The following is a 21005-nucleotide window of genomic DNA, read 5'->3' on the forward strand; positions in this document are numbered from 1 at the left end:
GTATTTTTGGTGTGAATAAAGGTCTTTAGAAAGAATAAATATTTCCCATAAACACAAACTAATTAATTAGTACACATTTGTCAAATATTTTAAATTGGTCAGAAAAACGAATAACGCTATTCAGAGTTTTCGTAGTTCATTTCACTAAACTATTATTTATACACATAATAATCACATATTATCATAGGTGTTTCGAATGCATGCGTAATATATTTATGTATCGTGTGAAAAATGTCACCAAGAATGTGTGTTACACGACTTGTTGCTCGCGCACGCGTGTACCTGTATACGTGTCTATTTAGCGATTATGATTGCATTTGGCCACAAATTCCACGCGGCAAATGCTGGTGGTCACTTATTTGCAGAGTAGATATTGTGAATGAACTTTTTCTTTAAATTGGAACGTACTTTTCAATTAATATCCTATTGATAAAATATAAAGCGCGAAAATAAGTTCTGAAACGCCTGAACAGGTGTTCAATCAAATAAAAATCTTTAATACTTTACTGCAAAATACACACAAAAAAACACAATGGATTATGAAAACAACTAGACTTTTTCCCATAAAATTATTGATAAATCCCCAAATAGTGAGGGTTCAGAGTTCTTTTTTCACTTTTTATGTTGTGTGTCTGTGTTTTTTCTCTCTTTTACTATACTTTATTATTCATAAGCATATTTCCTAATACGCGCACTAAGCAACTTTAAACAACGCGCACTAAACACGCGCGATCCAATAGATGCTTGGAAATCAAATCGAGCCAAGTTGACGAACAGAAATGTTTTACAATAATCTTATGATCGATGCCGTGTTTTTGTATGATTCATCGATCAAGTGGTAAAACAATGCCGCCGTTAAAAAACATTTTTTGCCATATCTATTGTCGAATAAAGTGGTCGTCTTGCGTTTTGCTATCTCTCTCGCCTTTTCTCAATACAAACTTTTTCCAAATTGGCAAGTGATTCGGCCGATAAATTGAAACACTTTGATTATGGTGATTTTTCGTGAGTTTGTGCGCGCGGCTAAATGATAATTTTGTAAATGCCAGAGCCACTTGTTGATGAGCACAGTGTGAGGTAACTGTATGCGATGTAAAATAATGTGATCGGTATTTCCAATGGTACGCCTTTGCACAAATGTATACGCCCCAACCTAAAAAAGTTTAGTACAACTGAATTGTACCAACCAGAATCAATAGATTTCATTTTCTCTATTCGTTTGCAATGAAAATGCTCACAACAACTATACATATTCTTCAAATTTCACAGAAAATAGACTTCAAAATTTGTTTACCATCTTACAACTCGTTCGTTTACCTTTTTCATAAAAAACGGTTCGTTTGGGTATTTATTTTGGCCAAGAAAATATGCCGCTGCAATTTTAAATTTTTATTACAGTTTTGTTTTACAAAGTTTATTTTTGTTACAGCATTTCCGGTGCTTCATTTATGGTTGTTCGTCTGGAATTTTGAAAAAAAAAAGACAAAACAAAACCATCATCATTTCAATGCGTGCGGTAGAAAAATATCCTTTTTTCTTTAATTCACTTCTGTTCTTGGCTCAAGATGAACCATAATGGAAATTATATGATCGTATGATAATGATGAGGCAGCAAATGAACTGGAATTGAAGAATAATTTTCATTTCTTGATATTTGATAAGAATGAAAGAGTCGGTGCACTTCATTCGTTTCAATTTTTAGTGATATAACATTTATTTCAATTGGAGATTTTATAGACATTTCTTTAATTGACCACTTTTAAATGTAACATAAACATTGAGTGCATGAAACACCAGACCAAACCTACAACATGGTCAAGCCACGCCCCTTTCCGATTATACGCGTCTCTCTATTTGTATAATCGATTCACCTGTGTTAGTGTGAAACTGCAATGGCTCTTGAATCGATCTTTGAATGGATTATTGCGTATGCATAACTGAATATTCGCCTTGTGATATACTGAATTTTTAATATTATAGTTTTGGATACTAAAATATAAAAATATTATACATTGTACTTTATTATAAGAGTAGTTATGAGACATTTTGATTAGACTCCATATTTGTTTATCATTCATTGTGTTTTTTTTTTAATTTAAAAATATTGTAGCTCATGTTTGAGAAAGCAGAATTTCCCAAAGTAAATCCCGTTTTCTCCAAAAAATATATTAACGAAAACACATAAAAAATACGGTGTATGCACCGAGTGAGAGAAATACAGAAAAACATAGATTGAATAGTAAACAATGGGATTCTTTGTTTAGTGCCGAATTTAAAATTTTATTACACTTGGAAGATTAAAGTGCACCGCACTGCCACTTTTTGTCGGCTGTAGGTATCCCAATGGATATTCTATCTATATCCATTTTTTCCGTTTCGGTCAATATAAATTGGAAAATATGCCACAAAATTATTAATCTCGAATGGAATTAAATTTTTCAACAACGAGTAGAAATTGAAATAATATTTAAAAAAAGCATTCTCTCCATTTAAAATAATCAATTTTATTTATATTCGAAACGCATAATTTAATGTACGAATATATATTATACGGATAAATTATGTGCTTTTTGTGCCATCAATAACTTGAGCGGTAACCGATTGGGATTGGTTATTAGCCTCAATCACTCTTTGTAAAATGTGTTGTTTTTCATGGAAGTAATTACGATACCTAAAATGACCGGAAAAAATAAATAATAAATATTATAAAGGACTCCTTGAGCAAAGCTTTTCAAAGTGGTACTCGAGTTTTGAAAAATTCAATAGATATATATGGAAGAAAATATAGGAGATTCCAATAGGAGGAAAATATTCCATTATAAAGAAAAAAATGATACCATTCAATATGTTCACGCTTTTGCTGTACAGTGTAATATGGATTTTTTGACAATCCAATGCAAACAAGTTCCATAAAATTTCGAAGAGCTCCTTTCTTTGGACACCATGGTTCAAGATGTTCTTCCAAGAATACATGCTCTGTGAATGATGTTTGATGTTCTTCATCTAAACCTATAAACAGAAAAATTACGCCACAAATAAGTAATTATTACTATTTATTAATATCATTGTCAATTGTCATGTAGTTTTCATTTTTTTTCTTCTTCAATTTTAATTACCTTGTTCGTTATCAATTGGGAAATGCCAAATTTTCCCCTCCTCTGTCCAATAGGCCATTTTTTCAAAGTAATTCCGTGGTGCTGTTGACATTGCTGCGTGCAAATCATATTGTTCCAGTTTCTGCCATGTTTTCAGCGAGTCTTCACTTGTTTTAAGGTTTTCGGGAACCGTGAAAATTCCAATTGGTACACCATTAAATGGGTTTTGTTTGGAGTTGGTCAATTCTATATTTTGATTTCTGAAAGTATATCAGTAATTTAAAAAGTATATCAGATTTTTTTAAAAATAAAATGGAATTCATGGTTTACTCTTTGTAGTTTTCATTTCGTGTTATAGGCGTTCGACGTCTTGATTGGCCATAGTAATCGGCAGATATCACCGGTACATTTTCTTTAAAAGTACCAACTCTGGGTTTATAATCTTTCGCTGGTTTCATTGTTGAAATAATATCACTACAAGTGATCAATTAACACAACAGTACAATTAGTTAATATTGTAACATTAGTTTAGTGCATTTTAGTTTTCAAAAGAACGAAACATACCTCAAAGCGTCATCTTTGTCGCTTAGTCGTGATAGAATTTCAGTTTCAACACTTTTATCTCCGAATTCAGTTGAAACAGCTTTTATTGCAGCATGCATATTTCTGGGTTTTGGTGGTTGTCTAGGGTTAATCACAAAGAAAAGAATGGAAATAGTGGAAATTAATCAATATGTAATGGAACGTAATGGAAGTAATGGAAACATATAATGAAAATCAAATATGTATAGCTTAAGAGCAAAGTAATCGTCACACATTTGCAACAACATTGCTTTAATTTGAGATTTGGTAGTAGTGTTGAGAATCGCGTTCTGTTTTTCGTGTGCTGAACCATGTTGTCGATGCAACGTTAATGCGATAGTGTGTATCCAACGATGATTCCTTCGTTGCTCTGCTCTACTTATCATCTCACTACTACTACTACTACCAAATCTCAATTTTTGTCAGCAAAGTGTTTGCTAACGCAGCTTCGTTCAATTCATTTGCTAATTATTTTTAATTTATGTGTGTATACTTCCTTACATACTAAATAGATTTTGATATTGTGATTTTTTGAAATGGATGTAATGGAAAAATAATCGAAAGAATGGATAGCATTCTTCAATAATGAAATAGTAATTTTTAAAGTAAGTATACCTCGGTGGTTGCCCATCGACTTCTTTGTTTTGTCGTAATTGCTTATATCTAGTAGAGAATAACAAAAAAAAAAATGAATGAAAATATTGAAAATCAACTAACATCTAATGAAATTAATTACCCCAGTGGTTTTGATAATTGCACTTCTTTGAAAATATTCAGCGATGACCGCGATGATAGCCTCTTCAACAGATCATTCAATCGACTTTGAGTCTTTGGAGGAAGTGATTGTTTTTCATTACCATTAGTTTTGTTGTCTTCCTTATTCTGTTTGATATCATTGTCCGATGGTTTTTTATCGCTTGAATAGTAAATACATGAATGCTTGAATACATTCAGACTGGTGCCATTTTTTCCACTTAACAATCGAATACAACGGATTAAAGACATGATGATTTAGTCACGACCACGTCAAATTTCGTAATAAATCAACAATCTATTTTCTTTGCTGTTAATCACACGAACCACGGTCTCAAGTTGATATTTGAGGTTATGACTTTTGACAAGAGAAAAAGCACCAGCGCGTCAGTGTGTGTAATATCTATGAAATGTCAAACAAATTAGACTATTGGCGCACAATTCAAATTTACACATGAATCGTGATTGCAATTTAAATGGGAAGAAAAACAACGGTTTTTTTTTCGAAATATTATTATTTGAATTCACCGTTTTTATTTATAAGTTTAGAGTAAAAATATATTGAATTTTCTAATAAAACTTGATTTCGATCAAAGTTTGTTGTAATTTGTAATATAATGTGAGCATATTTTTTAGCTTAATTTAAAATATGGTAAAATGATTCGATGAAATTCACTTGAACGACGATTTTGTTGTGTGCTTTTGCGTCCTTTTAAAAGTCAGATGTAAATGTGGGGCTTTATACAATTAATATATCTATAAATAAATACATAGATTTTTGTTGAACAAATCATTTTCTGTTATTTGTTTCATAACCATTTCGTGACACCACAACTTTATCATCTTTCTATCGATTAAGTCTTATATATAATTTAAAATTGAATATCTGCTTGATGAAAACAAATCGTTTAGCTTATAACCACATGTTTTTAAAGTTAAACAAAAGACATTTGTATACATTTAGGTATAATGAGTAGAATATTATCTTAGCATAAACGTGTATGTATTTGAAGGTGGAATTTTGTATGTTTTGGAGCATTCGCTTTATTGATCCATTTCGTTTTAGTTATTTACTTGTTGCCGAAAATTAACTGTTTCTTTATGTAAATATCATCTATTTCGAAATCACTATCTTCGCTTCTATCACTTTTGCGCGAAGATGAATCATCATCCGCTTCTAAATTGAAAGAAATACATTTTGTATTAATTTATTATTTTAAACATGTTATATTAAATAATTAGTTTTAATTGTAAATCATTATCTACCTTCGCCTAAATCAGTATCTTCTATACCTAAGGGGAGAATCACAAAAGAAAGGAATACAATTAATTTAAAATGATCGACAAATAATCGAAAAAGAATCAATAAGAATTATTTAATAATAGAAAGGCACCAGACCTGCTATACCAGACCTGCGACGCCTTCGGTTTCTATGAAATTTTGAAAATATAATTAAACAGTGGATGAAAATATAAATATTGTGTTGAACTCGATGTATTTTTTGTCGAAAAGGGCACTCACGTTGTATTGCTTTGATGGCCGCGAAATTTGTTCGTTTGTTGTGGCGCCGGTTTGGCTGGTTGCGACTCTTGTCAGCAGGCGGACGTCTCTTCACCTTCAAGTGTACATGCGACATTCTCTAGTTTATGAGCCAAATGACCTTTTATGCAGTTTGTATCATTGTTCAATGCATCGAGAATCTGGTAAATAGATTTTATTTGAATTGAATGTAATTTTTACTGCACAGAAAACCAAATGATATTGCTAAGCAATTCGTTGCTTCCATAGATACCTGATCCCTGTATTTGGTCACATAAATGTAAAGTTCTTTCAATGCAGCGATCGTATCGAATTCATCGTTAATTGAGAGTTGTTGCATACTGCTACTTATGGCATGATCGCTGATTTGTGGAAGTTGAGCTACGTCACGATAAAATTGCTTCACCATTTCCCGATATTGTGGGATATCCTATTTCATCAGAAAAATATAAAACATTATTAAGGAGTTGAACATTTTAAAATTGTAAATAAAACCACAGAAATTGATTTTTATTAAACCTTTGCAAAGAGTAATTTGTTACTCGGTGAATCTTTTCCTAAGCGATGTTCGGTGGTGGAACATGAGTCCATAAATGTTTGTGCGATAACACTTAAGCATGCATCAACCGTTAATGTTTTATTGATGTCAAAAATAAAGTCAGGATTTTTGATGAAATTAACCCAAAATCGCAATGGCAAACTATAAAAATGAATTAAAAAAATAGTAAAATTTAATAAATTGAGCCATTAAAATACAGAAAAGTTGTTTTCTTCATTAAAGATAAATTTAGGTAATAAAGCCAATAATCGTAACCTATTTGATTTCCATGCATGAATAATTTCACTGTCGACGATTCCATGACGATGTGCAGCCTCATCCAACAAATCAAAAAGCCATTTGACGGCTGGCGGTAGATCTACGTTCACCGTTAGAATTGTTTGGAAAAAGTCGTCGACAAACTTTTGAATAGTTCCTTTGGTGGCGAGTAATCTTGTTAGAAAAATTTCTGGAATTGTTTTATTCGCGCTTCGATCATTAACGCCGGCTGAGCCAAGAATTTGCATTCCTTGGCTACCCAATACACCAATAGACATTGCCATATTTTTTATGTTCAAGTGATGATCGTCCATATTTGCCGAGAACACCATCGGTTTAACCAAATGGAAATATCGTACACCAGATACTGCTGGTGATTGCAGCCCGTCTAAATCATTATTCATAATTATGTGTGACTGTGAATTATTAATGTAATATCCATGTGTTTGATGTTGTTTTGCATTGTATGAGTTATTGTAAATTTCAGTATTTGTTTGCCGCACAATTAATGACATAACTGCTGACTCCTTTACACCATAGTGAGCCAATGTATTTAAACGTTTCCATTGTACGCCGATTGTTTTTGTGGTTAAATCTTCATCTTGTAAAGTTAAATGACCACCGCGGCCGTGACGCCATTCCAAATCTACTTCATGTATTGATGGACGCATTGAAAATGGAGTATTTTTAAATAAATGATCTAGGATTTTTGATTTAACTTGTGAAATTGTATCACAATCCAGTACTTTACACTGAATCTTCTCATCTAAATCCTCTTGAACAATATGCAAAGTCACCACGCTATGAGCAATTTGTTCACGCAATAACTTTTCCTCGGATAATGAATAACGAGCTTCGTGCGTTACAGCATCGACTAAACCTTTCTCAATTTGATGTTTAATCGCTTTGAAAAGCAAAAATAAACTGGAACCAGCATAATCCTTTAAGTAATCATACATACAAATTGCCATATAATTTGTCAGCATTTTTTCTACAACGCTTTCAGTACGACGCAACATCAATTGTGGATGTTTTGTTATAACTGATTTATCAATTAGACGCAACAGCAAACACTTGAGAATATCCGTTGCATAATCCATTTTATTCATCAGCACAATCATTAAAAGCGACGCAACGTTCACCCTGCAAATGGTTAAAAAAGGGTATTCAATAAATATTAGTTACAGTAAAGTAACTAAACTTCAGAAGAAGATAACTTACTTATCGCGAATGTTGAATGATTTCTGTGCTTCAAGTGTATCGATGAATGTAAGCAAAAATACTTTGTTATTGATGAGGTGTTCGAATTGGATCATGGCGGTATCATAGTTTGTTCTTGATGTCTGAATTCGTAGTTTTGGCGAATTTAAGATCGGATGATCTGATACGCCCGGGAAGAACACCTTCATTATGTAGTTTATGTGATCAAGGGTTGGTATGCCAGAATTTTCCAAATCGGCCGTTAAACCTATGTCCGTTTGTAATTCGGCAAATGCTTGCTTACATTCCATTCGGACATTGCTTTCGAGTGTGTCCATTTGGATTTGAATTCGCTTATATTCTCGTTCAGCTTGAGTTGATTTTCGTCGATAAACGATTAAAATAATAAATAATAGACAAACAATGATGGCACATCCGATGGCAATGCCAACTATTGCATGTGAAAATGTGTATGGTTTGAGCAATTCGTATTTTAAATATCCAATCGGGAAGCGAAGACTTCGACCGACGTGTACAACAACTAATGGTAAATATGTTGACGTTTCGATTCCAAGTTCATCAGTTGGTTCTGGTTGTTGTTCTGGTGGCGTACAAACTAATTGTGTCAATGCCAAACTAGTAACGTTACATTGCTTTTGTCCAATAGTGACACTAACATCTGTTTCATCGCTGGCAATATTTAATTTTTCACCTTCAATCACGAGCGTATCGCCTTTATATAGTTTCAAATTGTTCGGAAACGAAAAATAAACTGGATCATCAACATAAATAATGGTCGAACGTAAATTTTGAAAGTGTTTATCTAAATCTCGCACCGATTGAACATTGTCCATTACAAAACTAACTTGCAACGATAGCTGCGTTTCATGGATTTTCAATGATGCCGGTATATCGTTGCTCGTACTAAGGTCACTTTCAACCTCAGAACTCGTACTAGCCAAGGCTGTTGGTGAAGTGGCCCCAATTGCATCCACATAAATGCTACTGATTGGTGTTGACCAAGCGGTTGATGCAGCTGCTGATGTATAGTAACTAATTGTGGTATATAATGTATCTGAATATGAATTTTGTCTCTTTCGTCGTTCAACGGGTAACGTTTTCATATGTGGTAATTTATCAAGTGATGCGGTTGGTATTGCCACGGCCATTTGTTGCTGTAGCGTTTCAATATCGCGACGGTATTCATTGAATTTATCATTTACTGCTGGGGATGGGCATTCCATTTGATTTGATGCGATCACTGTACATATGGATTTATTCACGAGTTCATTATCGAAAAATACTTCTAATTCTGGCTTTTGAATTGAATCCAAATTCGTTCCATGTACAGTGATCATTCGACCACCACTCGAAAAACTTTTCAATGGCTTAATTTGCATTACTTTCGGGTCGGTTGTATAGTTAAATATACTACATCCAATAATATCAGAGTATCTGTTATATTAAATATTAAATTTGGGATTTGGATTAGTAAAATTTGAACATCATGCCAATTGTCAGACTGAATAATTTTAACCTACCCATTATAACCTTTGGTGACATCAAAATCAGAGTCTGAATCAATATTTGATACACTAGATGGTGTATTTCGGCATGTGTACGTACGATTAGCGTTATCAATGATGAGTGTCAATTCACGAATTTCTTGTGGATGCCGTGCTGCCGATGTTGTGCATGTTATTTGCGATGAAGATGCTTGACTTCCATTAACTGAACACTCATAATTATCTAAAAATGCCGTAATACTTGAACCAATATTTAACCATTTTCCAATAATTGATAATTTAGTTCCACCGCTTTGTGGACCTCGTTGCGGTAATAATCCATCCAATTGAATATCTTTATAGGAGAATTGTACACTTGATTCTGTAAATCCGGCTTCATTTCCAACTTTAATCGGTGCTAACATTTCAAAACCAGCCGACCCCGTACGACATTCAATCTTAACCGAAATTTCATACGTGATCAATTCACATGGAATATTTCCAATGCGAATATTGTCACGTACATCTTCGGCGCGTATTCCCAAATTGCTTCCTTCGATCGTTATTAATGTACCTAAGAACGGATAACAAATGAAATCAATAAAAATAGTTTTAAAAAAATAATTGACATTCAATGTACCTCCTTCCATTGGACCACTCAACGGTTTTATCTAAATCAAAAGAAAACAAATTGTATTTAATTACCATTTTTAATATATTTATGTTTTTTTACAATTTAGCTTGTTCTTTTCAATACTATTTTTAAAATCATTAATTTATCTTCAATCGATATCAAAACTTACCATATCAATTCTTGGACGTGGGCACTCATTAACGGCCATTCCAACTCCACAGGTTTCATTATACATACAAGTGTTGCCGCACCAAGTGCACTGATATTTCGATGCTCTTGTGACGCATAACGAACAATCAGCATGTTCACGATGAGATCCTAAAACATCACATTTATATAAAATTATTGGCACAGTATCGATATAGTGGTTACGATTCCAAAGAATATCAACGCGCGCTTCATATTCATTCGTGAGCGCTTCATATGAGTATGTTGTCTTTTCACAAACAATAAATTTCTTCGATTCGACTCTAGCTGGTAATGACATATGGGCTCCTTCAATGTTGACAATGCACGAGAATCCAGTGTGTGAACTTTGCGGACGCGGCAGATTTTCAATTTCCAACCAAATTTCTTTTGGAACTTGATTTGCCAATAGAATAGGCTCATTGTTTACGTTTGGCTTAAAATGCGGACATGACTATAGAAATATTTTAATTCAAAAATAAAATATTATTAACAAAATTTTAAAAACAAAAAAAATAAAAATGTGCAAAAAACTAATTTGATGAATAACTAAATAAAATCTGAATGACAAAAACAAAAAAAATAACATGGTTAAAAACATACCGATGATTGACTAATGACACTTGCTGTACTACGACAGGTTGTTGAATTATGTACGCAACGATTATCGTAAAGACACCAATTACAATTCCATTCGCTTTGCACACATTTACGGCACGTGTCATGTCGTGAACAGTCGAAAAATGCAAAACTTCGCGAAACGAAATCTTTGTTCGTTTCTGAGCTACGCACACTAAGCGGAACTAAGACATGATCACTTTGAGCTAGAATAGTTGGACGATTATTAAGTGGTGGCGTTTGACATGATAAACCATTTTCTAAAACATTTGCATCGATCGGCGTCGAATTTCCAAACACACATTTGTACTTTGCATTCGGTGGCAACTCTGGAAGTATTCTTATTACAAGTTGTACACTAGTCATTTTATTGATTGGAATTTTATTTGGTAACACCATTTCAAAATCAATACACTGATGACCTGTTCCTAATGACAACCACCGTTGATTTGATGAATCTTTGTGACATGCATTGCGTATCGTGCACTTTTTCTCTAAAGAACACCACCCGCAAAATGGATCCCGTGATTCCAAACAGCTTGAACAGTTTGTATAAACGCTACAATGCTCCACACGCAATTTTGTAATCTGAATATTTTATAGACAGTTTAGTATTGGGGTCAGCTTATACAGAAATGTGGGGGGAAAGAACGAACGTGTACAAAATAACAAACCTTTTGCTTGGACAATACATATAAATAGTCTTGTTTCGGGGACATCATAGTATCGGGTAGAATAGCATTGCCTGAGTCAATTTCAATTTCACCATATTCACCAAGATCCTGACCAGATATCAGTACTTTTTTAATCCGACCATTGGTTGTTCCCAAAAAGGCAAGAGTATGGGGCCCCGTCAAAGCTGCAGTTACTGAAGTTATCGACTCATTTTCAAAATCAAAGAGAGAATAAGCAACTATTGGCGATACCCCGCTTATTTTCAAGCCTACATTACAGAAGTTATAGACATTTCCAGTAGACTGAAAAAAGATATTGTTTTATATTTCATAACTATTATCAGCATTTGTTTTCTTCTATAAATAATTCAAAACTCACCCCAACAATTGGACATTTTCCATCGTTAATCGTTCCTGAAATATATCCCATATTTCGATCTTTAATAGTTCCATTGAAACACATGTGAATGTTTTCGGTGAATGTTTCGTCGATGTCTTTCAAACTATATAGACAAACTGCTGATTTGGCTTGTGGTTCGTTCGTAATTTCTTTTGATGGTGAAAAAACAGTGACTAAAACAAGATCATCACGTTTGATGCCCATTTGTTGTGCCAAACGTTGACCGGCCGGTGTAACTTTTACATCGCGTAAAATGTTATAATTAATTTCAGCAGTATCAATATCGTTTTCATTTGTACTGAGTCGTTTCTTGCATTGTAATGTGATTTCTGTGTAACTGTCATAATTTGGATCGCTAACGCAAACCCGTGAAATTCGTGTATTATAGCCGGCCTCTTCAACCAAATGTGATTTCTTCTGTACAATCACAAAGTATGCATATTCGCTAGTATTGAATCCATATTTGTAGTCGACTAAAAAGTGATCACGATGGTTAACATCAATGTTTAAAATGGTTTGCGAAGTAAATGAGAATTCTGCAAATGCCAAATCATCCAAACGACGCGATGATATTGCTGGTACTTCGTGTCGATAATCACCAACATTGGTAAATGTTGCGCCAACATACAAAACATCTTCTTTATTCCAGGATGTGTATCGTGATGGTCCAATGAATGCCAATGTCGATGCATGTTCATCGTTAGCTGCAAGCGGAATGTCTTTATATTCAGGTGAATTTGGAAATTTATCTGTTGGATAAATGGTACATGAACCTTGCATTACACTTCCACATGTAATGAGAGTGGATCCAGCTTCGTTTACTACCAAAATTTTATTATGATTTATCGTTTCGTGCGTTTCCATATCATCGGAACAAACACCATGACACATTGGATTGTCGGGTTTTGGTCCTGTAATTGCAATTCCAGTAACCGACAAATTATAGTCAAGTTTTATAATTCGATTTGATGCACCGACATAGATGTTTGAATTTCGTTGATCGAATGTCATGTGAGTGAAGTAACTACCATTTGGCAATGTATATTGAGCTAAAACATCAGATGATGTAACGGGCAGTGACACCGACCTTGTTACATGTGTGGATTTATGTAAATGTCTATTTGGTGTGTACAAATAGTTTGGCGATGAAATCGATGTGGCTGTCGATGACAACTGTTGAACACTTGTATCAGCAACGGCTGCTGCGGTCACCTTCTTAGTCTTTGTACTAGCGAAATGTTTGTTTGGTGTTGCATCGCTGGATGCAATGCTCATACAGATAATCAATAAAATAAAAAGCGTTATGATTGATTTTCGCCGGCTGTCTAACATCATAATCTTAGTGAATGTGTTAAAATTACTGTGAATAGTTGGTAATAATGAGAATATGGCTAGCAAAAAATATCGTATTTTTAGTTCAGGTTGAATTTTAAAATTCCATAATAATGACGGCGATTGTAACTCTAATGTCGTTGTATTTTCTGTGACTTTCTTTTGCTGTTGACAGGTAGATATAAAAAACGCAGTCTTCTCGAAATTTTCTCCGGCTTCTTTTTCTTGTCTCATTTACTCGTTCTCTATTTCTCTTTTCTTTTCCAATTAAAAAAAATGTCCACGAAATTTTCTTACTTCCTTTTTTCTCGTCAATTTGTTTGTCAATTGGTGCAACGGTTTGCGTCGGATTTGTTGTTTTTGTTCTTCGCAAAATGTTTGGGACGGATTTATTTCAAAGGCGTATGTTAATCCATTTTTCCTGCATAAAATTGTTCGTTAAAAAATAATAAATATCAATAAAAAGTGGCAGCCAAGTTTTAAAAGAAAAATGGACAACAGAGATAAAAATCAAATGCATTATTATTGTTACTATTATTCAAGTCAAGCATAAGAAATAGATGGATTTCCAATATTATTATTTTTTTTTTTTTTTGGTGAAGGTGTCTTCACATACAAACTGACTATACCTGCATTTACACTAGACAATCTTAGTCCATTTTGATGCACTCTTCGGAACCATAAACAAGTTTCGTCTCTCTCACACTATTTTTTCAGTCATTATTTTGATGCTTCACTCTTTCTCAATCAAGTTGTAAAATTCAATCTGTGCTTGTTCTGTGTATCATTTTAATTTTCCCAATTTCTTCGTGATACTCATTTTTAGTTCATTTCACTTGAACATATATTTTGTATGTCCCTCTTTACAGGTAATATATGGATTCCACTCAATTTTTCACTTATATCAAAATGGAATTAATATTTTTTTACATTTCATTTATTTCACTGGAACAAAAATTTGCAATTGTAGAAATATTTTTAACTCACAAATGCCGCACATGAGATAGCAGAGAAAAAGAATAAATAAAACTCTATTGAAACGTTCACAAAGCGTTCACAATTCAATCACCGCACGATTGTAAATAGTTTTCTGAAATAAATCAATGTTTTACGCTGTGGTTAAACATTCCGTTCTCTTTCTCTCGGTATGTTTTTTTTTCGTTTTGATCTATCCACTCTATTGGAAAAAAAAAATAATACAAAATAAATTAATTCCATTTACGACCGATGACCAGATAAATTGATGATGATGAATAAAAAGAGTGTATAGCATTAACACAACACGTACACACAAATCAACACCATAACATAAGAAGAAAAAAACTAAGCACAGAAACAAGAACAGAAATATGTAATATGTGTATGTATTGTATATTGAAGAATAGGCAAACTAAATTTCATTCAGAATCGAAGTATTATGTCGCCGCTGCTGCTATTTCAATCTTTGCTTTGTATATGTTTTAGTCTGTATGCAGTTTCAAATTTGAAATGCTACGCACACTCTTCAATACGATATTTTGATGCTATTTTCGTCCTCCTCTCGCTAACGCAGAAGAACTTGTTTGCACTTGTATGCTATGTTATATACTGAATGTGTTTTTACTTTCGCCATATTGTTATGCACACACGCCACGCACACATTCAATCGCTTATGTAGTGCGCCCAAGCAAATAAACATAGAATTATAGACATTTACTGTATGTGTATATTTATGAGTATGTGTATATGTATATTAAACGGTCTCAAATTTGTGGATTTCCATAAATGAGAGGATTTTCTTTAGAACGATTACCGCCACCACCGCTTTTAATGCTTCATGCATATCGAATTTATGTACAATATAGTATATCTATCTGGTGCACAATCACAAAAATATGCAGCTCGGAACAAAAAAGGCAATACTGGCAATTTTTATACATACATTGAGTGTAAGACGGGAATTTTAAATCAACGGGGACGTATGTTGTCATCATTGTTGGTCGCTTATGTTTCAAGCATTCGTTAGTATTTTTGGTAGGGGCTCTCTTCATGTTCTTCACAAATATTTTTACAAATTAGGATGGATGGAGATAAAAAAAAACCTAATGTCTATATGTGTGCATCGGTTTCATCTTTTCGTGAATTATTATTATTCTGATATCTAATGCGACCACCTGGAATTAAATGGAATAAAAATGAAAAGATGAAAACACATGGATCTGAAAAACAATAACTCACTTATTCAGATTTTAATTTTGCTTTATTTTTTTTGTTTACGATTTTTGTTTTGTGGAATATTTACATAACGATTGGTTCAACACTTGCCCTAAGAACACATACAAGTACATTTCTAAGTTTTGAAACGTTGATTGAATGGCTATATAATGGCTCAATATTTATGCAGCTCAGTACACCGTTCTTATTACAAATAACATCATTGTCGTTATTGATATCAGTGTCGTCTTTTCGTTCGTAGTTCTTTGCGTCATTTTTTTCATTATACAGTTTTTTAATGTGTATTTCACAGCTGCTTTGACTGAATTTTAAAGGGTACCTGATTCTGATTTTTTATAAAAAAGGCCATTAGGCACGCACCAGAACGAATGTCATCTTCATCATAAATGAGAGCCTCTTAAAAGAATTTATCTCTCGATGGCATACATGGAGTATATTACTAATTTCCAGAAAAATGGTTTTTATCAACGCACAGTCGACACACAGTCGGATTTTATTTTTATTTTGCCATGACTAGTTAACAGAGAGTTTAGGATCTTTTTTATTGCATCATAATTACAGTCGTTTTTCAATCATTTATTATTTCCATTTAAACAAAGAAGAAGAAAATGAAAATATTTATTAAATTAAAAACATTCATCTTAATTAAAATCTGATCCTCACTTTATCATTCACATGTTTTGGAACAGTGGCAAATAAACAAATTATCATTCCTAATGAAAATTACCAGAATTAAAAATTATATTTTGCTTCGGAAGAGGAAACAACAAAAATTTGATTTGAAAGCATTTCAATAGTTTTTACAAATAATGAAAGGAAGACGCTTTTTTAATTCTCTTGATAGGCATTATTATTTAGTAGAGCCATAAAACCGTGTTTGGTTAAGATATCTGAAATGTATCTAGATACTTTTGAGATAGTATCTCAATTTTCCGAAATTCATCTAGATATTTTCAAGATTTTCATCTTATCTTTTTGATAAAAGATAAGATATATTTCGAAAAGATAAGATAAAAAAATAAAATAACGAAAATTATTTGAATAAAATTTTGAAAAAATGTCAAGGTGAAAAAAAGAATGTTAATTAATATCTGCTATAAACAAACTTCACGCACTGTGGATATTAATCGGTCGGAGTAATCGGGCCCATGAACCGTGCGTTGAAGTTGTCGGATTTGTTCTGCGAACACCGTGCGTAACACGATGGAATTCCAAATTCGATGTTATCGAAAAATCATAGTTTTATACGCATTACTGTGCACTATTTATCGTCCTATCAGAGGGAATCGTTTGTTTTAGCTTTTCGACAGATAAATGGCAAACAATCATACGATGCTTTGACCAAAATACTTATAAAAGCCTTTAAAAATATGATCTGCCAGTGCACAAAATAACACATATTGTTACGGATGATGGAAGCGCCCTTTGCAAAGCGATTCGAGTTTATGCCATTTATACAATACGAACGTGAATTTCTCTAAATTTCTTGAATGCAATCAACCTGATTTCAATGAGCGTGCAATGGAATTTAATAACGAAGAATTCGAATATAATTTTGACGAATCGAGTCATGAAATTGATCATTTTCGCTTCAATGAACAAATTAATCATACCGACAATTGATGAATTTTTTTTAATAAATGACCTTATCTTATTATTTATCTTAAAAAATAAAGATAAGATACCAAAAAAAAGCCAAAAGATAAGATAAAGATAAGATGATTTTTTAAGTTTCTAAAATCATCTAGATAAGATAAAAGATAGTATCTATCTTATCTTATCTTACTATCTCAAACGAAATAAGATATCTTAACCAAACACTGCCATAAAATAAAAAATAAACACCTAAAAGTGTTTCCTCTCGGCTTGTTATTGTAGCTTTTTGGAGCACCCCGAAGCTTGATCATGCCCGTAACTAACAACACCTCTAATGCGTATTCCGAGTACTAATCGAAGATTGTGACAATATGGCCGTCACAGTTTGGCAAAATCATAATGAATCGATTAAACTGCGTTAAACTGTTAAATTAAAACAGTAGAAATAAATAGATTTTAATTTTTTACATTTTTGAAAATAAAAAATCTTTTGTTTTTTTAATTTTGTGAGATTTTCTGTCCACAATATTCAAAAATATTAAATCATCAAAAATGAATTGGTTGACTTAACCTAACTTTTGTGTCACAATCGTGACAAACCGATTAAATATTTATTAAAACAGTAGAAATAAAAATATTTCCATTTTTTACATTTTTAAAAATAAAAATTGTTTGTTTTGTTTTGTAGTTTCCGGTAGTTTCGTGAGATTTACTGCACAATATTCAAAAATATTAAATTAATAAAAAATGAAGTAGTTGACATAACCTCACTTTCGTTTAAGTAATTATTTGATCGGTTTATCACGATTGTGACACAAAAGTGAGGTTATGTCAACCAATTCATTTTTATTAATTTAATATTTTTGAATATTGTGGACAGAAAAACTCACAAAATTAAAAAAACAAAATATTTTTTATTTTCAAAAATGTAAAAAATTGAAATCTATTTATTTCTACTGTTTTATTTTAACAGTTTAACGCAGTTTAATCGATTCATTATGATTTTGCCAAACTGTGACGGCCATATTGTCACAAACTTTGATTAGTACTCGGAATACGCATTAGAGGTGTTGTTAGTTACAAGTTTTATACAGGAAATCCTATACCATGATCGGGCTTCGGAGCACCCGTTATGTTGTTTCAACGTTTAAATATTTAAAATAGAATTGGTAGAATATTTTAAGAAAAAATTTAAGTCAACTATTTATTAAAAAAAATGTAAAAAATTCGAACAAATTTACACGTTGAATACAATTTGATAGAGCAAGTGCCAGCGTGAATATTTTTTACATTTTTAATTCATTATATGCGCGATTTTTATCTAATATTCGGTAACAGAATGTGTACACGAAAATTATCTATATCATATATATAATTTTTGAATGGATTTATTATTCTTGCAATAAAACCAAATCAAAGTTGTATACATATCTACAGTTTTATAATAAATTATTCATTAGCATCAAAAAAATTAATGAAGACAACAATAATAGACATAAAATTGAACGCACACAAAAAAAAATGCAAGTTTCGGTATCGTTCAGAAAAGAAACGCTATGACTAAGCTAAATGAAAACAAGAAGTTGTTGATAAATTCGTCGCAAATTTTAAAACATAAAGGGCTGACATAATAGGGCGTTGATTTCATTAAAATCATATAGTAACTTTTTTAATTTTGAGCTTTCGCTCTAAATCCATTTTGTCTCATTATTCTCGTTCATATTTTTACATATAGTTTTTGTTTTAATTTGTATTCCATTTTTCACGCTTTGTCACTAATTTAAATGATTAACGGTATGTCCAAATTTATTCGGAGGAGAAATAGTTGAAATTTTCACGCAAGATACGATCTTCGTCTGGTTATAACGAAAAAGCTTAAACTGTTAAAATAAAAACAATTTTCAAAATTAGATTAGTTATGAACAGTTTTGACTAATGAGAAGAAATTTAATACCCGATGCTGTTGCTGATTCTACGGACTGTGAGATGGCTTCAGGTGTTTCTATTGTGGCTGTGGTTGTTACGTTATTGTTATTTTGACGCTTGATGTGCTTGAACACACAATGAGGTTTACAGCAACCAGACGGTTTTGATTCCCAATAGCACTGAATTTTGCTGCGTGTCTTCTCAATAACCATGTGCCGGTCCTGATAATGATCCTCAACCAATTATACTTATTATCTTTAAATTTGTTATTTTTACCTGACAATTTGCATCCAAACATTGGCCTAACTTGAATTTGGCGCAAGTGCGCTCGTGCCCAAGTGCCGCCGGACAGTGGCGATATTGACAACTAGTACCCTATATAAAGAAAATTCAACGACATTATAGATTCTATTTGTGTCATAATTTTCGGAATATTTATGTGTACAAAAAAAAAACTAACAAAAAATGTTAAATGTGTCACATATATAAAGACATACTTTACGACATGCTGAATAGTAGAAAAAATAGCAATCTTGTAAATTTTTTGGAAGTGACATTTTTCTTTCTCTCGCCTTTTTTCGGAACACGTTTGATACAATGTAAAAACCAAAAAATAAACACTTGTCTAGCCAAATAAAAAAAATTTTGTTCCACAATGTGCTGGATATTAACAAAGTGAAATGTAAGTAATATCTTCCTCGTGTGTATTTTTTTCCACTGTGCACGCAGCAAATATTGGAATCTTTCGTCTCTCTCACTCTCTTTTTGTTCATTTGCAGTATATTCTGACAATTAGATTACACACATTATTGAGTCTTCCACACACAAATATACAGTTTCATACACATTCATACATTGACTTGGCAATAAAAATTTGACATTTACCACGCACACATGTATAGCATAAGCATGGTGATGATATTTATTCTATGTTGTATAAAGTGATAGTTTTTCCTTTTTATATTTTCTAATAAAAAAACAAAAAAAAATCGTTTATATTTTCAACAAATATCTAATAAAAACCACTTTACTCTTTTTTTTTTATCCAAAAGGCCCGTGGAAAAACCTTATAAATGCTATTTTAAAAAAAATGATCATGAATATTTTTATTCAAACCTTTCAACCATTTATAACATTAATTGAATTTAAATGTGAAAGTTTTCTTGCAATGTATAAGATGCATATGCAATGGCGATAAGAAATGTTTGTTATTGTCGGTAGACACAGAAAATTTCTTCACAACGAAAAATCGATGAATCAGCCATGCATATGCATCTTATACATTGCAAAAAAACTTTTACATTTAAATTCAATTAATGTTATAAATGAATGGCTGGGAAAAATCATGACTCAAATAATATGCACATAGAAGATAGAAACTTGAATAATGCTATGCGGACAACGAATCGAAAAATTTGAACACGCAAGAGTGAAACAATTCAAAAATCCACATGTTCTTTTTTCAAGATTCTGTCTTCAATATTTTTTGAACAAGTTTCATTGTTGTGTGCTTCTTGTTCGCATTATATTTTTTTACTGTTGTGTGCAATATACTCAGTCTCCGAGAGTTTCATATAAACTCGCCTTGCAATAGTCAAATGACGCCTATTGATTCAATCACGATTGGTTTTCGCTTACTATTCAATAGGCATCACATAGCAACTTTATATGAAACTATCGGAGACTCGGTATAGAGCACTCAAACAGTGAAAAAAGTCCAGATCGTGATTTAGATGATATTGAATGCGATTTTTTTTATTCTGATTTCACCAGGTGATACAGAAAATTGAGTAGTATTTGTAAATCGAAGAAAAAAAATTTAATTATTTTTTTCATTTTTCACGACTTTTTACCATTTACATGGGCGGCTTGTATGAAAAACACGGAAGACCGCTGAAATGGCACATGCAAAGTATGTACGGACGTGTGACAG

At 32.4% G+C, this 21005-nt stretch overlaps 3 protein-coding genes across 3 annotated transcripts; all 3 read right to left on the reverse strand.

Moving 5' to 3' along the window:
* Positions 1-2484: 2484 nt before the first annotated feature.
* LOC116352279 (28S ribosomal protein S31, mitochondrial) lies at positions 2485-4783 on the reverse strand. The gene is made up of 7 exons (XM_031784759.1): positions 4414-4783; positions 4293-4340; positions 3660-3779; positions 3426-3569; positions 3117-3355; positions 2838-3009; positions 2485-2671 (listed from the first exon to the last, which is right to left on the reverse strand). Exons 1-7 carry the CDS (start codon positions 4680-4682, stop codon positions 2560-2562), a joined length of 1104 nt encoding a protein of 367 aa, XP_031640619.1. The 5' UTR covers positions 4683-4783; the 3' UTR covers positions 2485-2559.
* A 162-nt stretch (positions 4784-4945) lies between these two features.
* LOC116351704 (plexin-B) lies at positions 4946-14845 on the reverse strand. The gene is made up of 16 exons (XM_031783840.1): positions 14625-14845; positions 13966-14513; positions 11984-13757; positions 11605-11907; positions 10916-11518; positions 10296-10766; positions 10133-10163; positions 9529-10066; positions 8009-9442; positions 6785-7930; positions 6490-6670; positions 6224-6400; positions 5953-6131; positions 5830-5861; positions 5697-5723; positions 4946-5607 (listed from the first exon to the last, which is right to left on the reverse strand). The coding sequence occupies exons 3-13, from the start codon at positions 13568-13570 to the stop codon at positions 6024-6026; spliced, it is 6579 nt and encodes a 2192-aa protein (XP_031639700.1). The 5' UTR covers positions 13571-13757; positions 13966-14513; positions 14625-14845; the 3' UTR covers positions 4946-5607; positions 5697-5723; positions 5830-5861; positions 5953-6023.
* Positions 14846-18316: 3471 nt separating this feature from the next.
* On the reverse strand, positions 18317-19845 carry LOC116352127 (zinc finger CCCH domain-containing protein 11B-like). The gene is made up of 4 exons (XM_031784438.1): positions 19570-19845; positions 19349-19447; positions 19101-19293; positions 18317-19026 (listed from the first exon to the last, which is right to left on the reverse strand). Exons 1-4 carry the CDS (start codon positions 19843-19845, stop codon positions 19022-19024), a joined length of 573 nt encoding a protein of 190 aa, XP_031640298.1. The 3' UTR covers positions 18317-19021.
* Positions 19846-21005: the final 1160 nt, after the last annotated feature.

This window comes from Contarinia nasturtii, unplaced genomic scaffold (assembly GCF_009176525.2).
Source record: "Contarinia nasturtii isolate CC-2019 unplaced genomic scaffold, AAFC_CNas_1.1 Cnas_scaffold_187, whole genome shotgun sequence".
In the NCBI taxonomy this organism is placed as follows: domain Eukaryota; kingdom Metazoa; phylum Arthropoda; class Insecta; order Diptera; family Cecidomyiidae; genus Contarinia; species Contarinia nasturtii.